The sequence below is a fragment of the Populus nigra genome, chromosome 6 (assembly GCF_951802175.1).
Source record: "Populus nigra chromosome 6, ddPopNigr1.1, whole genome shotgun sequence".
NCBI classification, from domain to species: domain Eukaryota; kingdom Viridiplantae; phylum Streptophyta; class Magnoliopsida; order Malpighiales; family Salicaceae; genus Populus; species Populus nigra.
In genome coordinates this window covers 13,594,648-13,601,027 of record NC_084857.1, presented here as the reverse complement: position 1 = coordinate 13,601,027, position 6,380 = coordinate 13,594,648, and the positions used below count along the sequence as shown (strand labels likewise).

General features: G+C 33.0%; 1 protein-coding gene across 1 annotated transcript; it reads right to left on the bottom strand.

Moving 5' to 3' along the window:
- Positions 1-2,873: 2,873 nt before the first annotated feature.
- LOC133697248 (probable nucleoredoxin 1) lies at positions 2,874-5,424 on the bottom strand. Its single transcript, XM_062119700.1, has 4 exons — positions 5,207-5,424; positions 4,415-4,894; positions 3,854-4,333; positions 2,874-3,725 (listed from the first exon to the last, which is right to left on the bottom strand). The coding sequence occupies exons 1-4, from the start codon at positions 5,291-5,293 to the stop codon at positions 3,078-3,080; spliced, it is 1,695 nt and encodes a 564-aa protein (XP_061975684.1). The 5' UTR covers positions 5,294-5,424; the 3' UTR covers positions 2,874-3,077.
- Positions 5,425-6,380: the final 956 nt, after the last annotated feature.

Below are 6,380 nucleotides of genomic sequence, written 5' to 3'. Positions count from 1 at the left end.
AACTGTTGGTGTTAAGCTGACAAGTAATTTCATTAATTTTTCTTTAATTGCGAATTATAGCATTCAAATTAATAATTTTTAAAGAGCAAATTTAGAAAAGTTATATCTGTTACATCCTTTTTAATTTTTTTTGTTATTGTTATGACTTTTTTTTATATATAAATAAATTAATAAAGAAAAAAAATTATATCATGTTATATTTTTATTTTCACTATGAAAATAAACTATTACTGTAAAAATAATTTTTATATTTATCGCAAACAAGGGTAAATAAAAAATCAATTGTAAAGAATAAATACAAAATTGGGCACTGCTAATAAATATGAATTGGTAGTCAGTGACCTAAATTCTACAATATAAAATTTAAAAACTAACAAGAAAATTTCTTCTGCACTTTCTAACTTGCCTTTATATATATATATATATATATATATATATATATATAAAGAAACAAAAATTCTTACTCAAATGATGATTGATTCAACTCAATACTTGAATCTTCTCCACTTAATTGTTTTTTATAAAACAAAACAATACTGTTTTTGTAAAAAAGAAAAAAGTCAAATAATTACAATTGAATTTTTGACGGTTTTTACTAGCCACGTCATTGCACAAAGCCCAAAGATAAAACTTTTGTAGCCCATGAGACATTTTATAGCCCATGTGGGACAGATTATAAAGAGGTTCATCGTTCTATGCAAATTCTATATATATATATATATATATATATATATATATATATATATATATATATATATATATAGTTTAATATGGGTGTCCGAATTAGTTTGTGCGCACCTCGACTAATCCCACGAGCCTTAAAGTTAACGACCATGTAAGCCTCCAGTGGTCATCATATGAACAACCACAAGGCTCGAACCTGAGACCACAGAGAAAGCAAACCTCTTAGTCCCAAGCTCTTACCACTAGACCACCACCTAAATGGTTAATTCTATACTTTTTTATTTCATTTGTTTTGTAAAAAATAATTTTTATATATTTTATAAAAAAATTAAATTAATATTTTAAATTATTTTATTTATTAAAAAATATTATAATTTCATGAAATTATATAAAATATTTTATAAATAATAATTCATTTAAAATATAATTCAACCATTTTAATTATTATTTATATCTCATCGTATCATTATCAGTATTATCTCACGATCAGTAATTGTTATAATCTCATTATCATCTTCTCTTTCATTGTAATAACAATCATCATCACTATCTTATCATTATCTTTTTCTTTGCTACTTTCATCCCTTTTCCTACACAACTATTTTTTTTCTTTTTCATTATTTACAATCACTTTTTTCTTTATTATTATTATTGAAAAATATTTTACAATAAAATATTTTATATTCTCTTTTGTAATTTTTTATGCAAAATAAGCATAATTTAATGGCAAATGACTTGTTCTCATTTTAGCCGTATCCCAAACGTTTCGGGTTCTTCTTAGACGATGCATTGCTAAAATGTGAAATCCTCCATCCCTTGATTCTTGCAGCTCAAGGGTATATTTCGAAATGATACGAGTTTGAATTTGCTGGGAGGTATAATTTATTTAATCACAACACATATCTCATTTAAAATTATAATTTTTTTTTTATATATGAACTCATAAAAAAAACTCAAACCCACCTCACCTCCTTTCTAAACCAGAGTTTTAAAACTTAGTTCGATAGTCGACCCGGCTCAAGATCCGGGTCATCGGTTTTGACCGGATCAACAGATTCTGACCGGTCATCCGGGTCAACTCTAATTTTTTTTATAAATCAAAATAACATCGTTTTGGTTAAAAAAATAAATAGTTAACGGGTTGCAACCGGGTTATTTATCGGATCTTGTCGGATAACCAGGTCAACCTATCATGTTACCAGAATTTTTAACTTCTTTTATTTTTTTATAAAACCAGCTCAGTTCAAGTATCAGGTCAACCCGTTTAGCTGAACTGAATTTTAAAACTATGTTCTAAATACACACAAGTAAAGCAAATTATTTAGGCATGTTGTTTTTGAGATTGAAAAAAAAATTTGAAATTTTTTTTTGAAATTATTTTTTTTATATATTTTAAAATTATTTTGATATATTGAAATGAAAAATAAATTTTAAAAAATAAAAATATTATTTTAATATATTTTAAATTAAAAAACATTTTTTAAAAAAACATCAACAGAATAACAAATAAGCTAATACCATCATCTCAGTGTTCTTGGTACTGCTGTTGGCTTCACTAACTTCTAGAAGCTCGCCATTAATCCTATCCGTCCTTTGCCTCCCCTCGACTGGTACAAGCAATAGCCTGCTCATGATTTTGGTTCCACCCTCTAGCACCATTCAAATAGCTGTAATGAACCCAGTTTCCACTTGCTGGGATTTCATTTGTCAACCAGTCATCAGCAACAGAAGAATTGCCATTTCTATTGGATGAGTTTTTCTTGCTTAGTTCTTAGTTAAGAATGCTGCTTTCTTGATTCTGAAACCAGCCTCAACGGGTAATGTGAGAAGGCAGAGAGGGGAAAAAAAGAGACTATCCAGTTGCTTGGATCGGAGATTCTTGTTTCTTTTACGGTGGAGTTAGAAAGGTTTCATTATATAATGTTGGTTTAGTCACAATTAGCCATCTTTTTTTTAATCTGCAGATCAATTACAGGAATATTTGCACCAGAGGTGAAGCTGCTGCTTCATCCAGCCAAAAAGAAGCAAAGAGAGTGGCACAATGGAACCATGCATAGCACCTCTTCCCAATTTTTTGACAGGACTGATAAGCATTTTCCTTTAGGAATGACGAAAACCTCATAACAAGTGATGGAGATTTGAGAACAACCAGCAACCATGGATTCCCAAGTTTCAAATGGGTCACAGGATTCACATAAACTTGGCCAATCCGGTTATTTATTTTTGGTATCGAAATACAGGACATGAAAATCCTTCAGCAACACACCTCTTAATTACATATCAATAACAGGAAAGACATCCACTATCTTCACACACATGCAACAAACACCTTACGTAGCTCGCTTATTACAGCAGAAAGCCCATAAAACCAGATACAAGGAGCGCTTGCCTGCTTAAGCTCTGCGGCACACATCTCCATCGCAGACCCCTCCTTCCTTTCCCTTTTCACTTCCAGTATCTTCATCTTCCTTCAAAGCACACTTAGGGTGAAGATCAAAGTCACATTGTTTGCAATAGAAAGACCAACTATGTCCTGTTCCACGACAGCCATTGCAAACATATGCTTTGCGTTTAGTACGAATCAGCTCATGCTCAGTATGAAGTTCGTGTTTCACTTTCTCTGGCCACCCCTTTGCCTTTTCCTCAAGCTCCTCCTCCAATTGCTTTAGATGCTCCTCGGTAAATGGAAAAGCATCTGCCCCGTAAGCTGTCAAGTGCATCCGAGCTTCCTTGGTAATGGTCCGGCCACTTGGGCCAATCGCTACAGCTGCAGGAATGCCTTGAATTTTGAATTTCCGACTCAGGATTTGTTTCCTTTCATCACCAAATGGAAGGGCTAACCAAGGCATTTCTGAATAGAACTCGTCAAAGGTGGATTGATCGCTGTCACTTGAGATGAAGATCACCTCAAATGCATTGTCTTTTGCTTTAATTGTGTGGTATGCTTCAATTAGCTTGGGTAAAAAGGCACGACATGGAGGGCACCATTGAGCTGAGAAGTAAAGAAGAATGTTCTTTCCAACTAGATCAGACACTCGGACCTAATCAAAGAGTAAACCATTTGAATGATAAAAATACCTTTGCTAATGAATTCAATTCGAGATAATAAGCAAGTTATTGAAAGTAATGCAATATCACATGCGATGTTAGCACAGAACAAAAAAATTACCTTGGATCCACTTTTGTCAATCACAAAATCATTTTCCCCATTAACCAAAACTGACTCAAGCGTCTGCGATTCCAGTTTTGCCTTTTCAATTGCAGCTAGCTCGTCAAGCTTTTCCGGTGTAAATGGGTAGGCTTCAATTCCATAGTCTTCGATGAGTTCAGCTACATTTGGGTTCAAAGTCTTCCCATCTTGGCCAAGTATGACAAGATTAGGAATGGTTCTAAGTTCAAAATACCGCGCTAGCTTCTCGCAGCTCTTGTCCTTAAACGGCAATGCCAACCAAGGCATTGTCTCAAAACTCTCTTTGAAGTGTTCTTCCTCAAAGTCTAGAGATATTAGGACTACTTCAAAGTCCTCTCCTTTTTCCTTGAGCCTCTTGTATAATTCCACTAGTTTAGGAGTGAATTCACGGCACACCCTATGAGCATGGATTGAGAAATACAAGCCAACCAATTTTCCTTCAAGGTCCAACACAGGGATCTGCCATTACAGATAGCAAAAAAGTGAATTATGGCATCATCAATTCAATTTCAAAACTAGCTAATTGAATGAAACATCTACCTTTTTTCCATCATTTGAAATCACATAATCACGTGAGCTTGAAACCAAGATAGAGCTTATGGTTTGATTCTTCTTAGCATTCTCTTCTTGCTCTTTCAGGAAATTCAGTCTATCAAGGTTGAACGGATACCCATCCACGCCATGTTCCTTGACAGTGCTGACTCCATTATCGCAGGAAACCTTGCCATTCGTATCAAAAATGACAAGATTAGGGATCCCTCTTACTTTGAACACTTCCTTAAGACGTTTGCGGGTCTCCGTATCAGAGAAGGGAATAGCAAGCCATGGCATTTCGGAGAAGTATGTGTTGAAGGATTCATCATCTCTGTCAGAAGAAATGAAGACCACCTCAAAGTCCCCTTTGGATGATAGCTGTTTATAGACTTCTACCAACAACGGCGTGAAATTACGGCACGGCCCGCACCACGAACCAGAGAAATAGAATCCCACAATCTTCCCAACCAAATTGCTGACCGTAACCTAAAAATTAATTTCGAAAATTATCAGAAAAAAATATCAGCCCTTAACGAATCAAAATCTTATTCATGGTTTCTTTATCTTGCCAGTGAGAGAAGCAACAAAAAAAAGGAGCTTTTTCTTAATCATAAAAGCTTCAGAAATTGGTCATAAATTTGTTCTTCAGCAAGGCTTGCAGTCTAATTTAAACATGATATTCATCTTAATTACTAGAAAAACCTACAAGTTCATATAAAAAAAGACGTCAACTTATAATAAGACAAGAAGAAGTAGACTTGAATAAGATCAGAGAAACTCATATGCTAAAAGCAGTACCTGATCACCATTGTTGCGGATGAGAAAGTCCCTCTCTTCTGAAGAAAGAAGCTTTGAAAGGTCGAGAGAAACGTCTTCGGTGGCCATAGCTAGCTATGTGATCAACTACTCAAAAGGCTAGAACAATTGCCAATCCCAGTTGCTCTGTAATGGAACTTCCAGGCTAAGGCTCCTTTAAATTACCTGCACGCCCGGCCTAGGAAATTATTAGTCTAATTAGTCAACGACGCTTGGCTTGTGTCGGGTGATGACGAAGACATTATAACGTAGGTCCGCTGAAGTGGCATTCGCATTATCACGTGCTTCTATAAATCACCTCTTGCTTTTTTTAGCCTTTATTTTGAATAATGCAGACATGCTGAGTCACTTGGCCCCACAAACATGGCTTGTTTTTAGCCTTTTTTTTATTATTTTTGGATCTTTATCCTTGAGTTTTAATTTTATTTCATTAAAATTAATTATTTAAAATCACATTAAGGATGTTATTTCAGTAAAAACTTAAATTATTAAAATTATAAATGAAATATTATTTTATTAGATATCATTTAATTTTTCCTTTATGTTCAAATAAGATTATAACATCCTTTTTATAATATTAGTATGAATTTTTTTTTGCACAATCCATTTTGATCTTTTTATCTTTGTATATTCACAAATATAAATTATTTTCTGGAATCTCATCTAATAGTTTAAACTTTTAGATTTAGATAGTTATTTGACATGGTATTAAAGCCTTGATAACCAAGCAGTCACGAGTTCGAATTTTACTATCCCCGTTTATTTGATAAAAAAAATTAAGCTCAAGGTCGTATGAGTTTGTGCAAGTTTTAAACCCAAAGAACTTTTACTTAAGGGGATGCATTAGAGAATAATATAAATCATTTCTTAGGACCTCACCTAATAGCTTAAACTTTTGGATTGAAATGACTCCTATACTGATAAATTCTAGGAAAAAAATTAAGGATATGATTCAAATATCAAATAATAATTAATTAAGAGCATGTTTAAAAATATGATAGAGGTTGTATTTTAAAATAGTTTTTATTGAAAATATATTAAAATATATATTTTTTAAAATTTTAAAAAAATTTATTTTTGATATCAATACATCAGATGATGTTATTGACATCCCCACAAGTCCACTGGTACAATTATTGTTTACATAAAGTTTCAA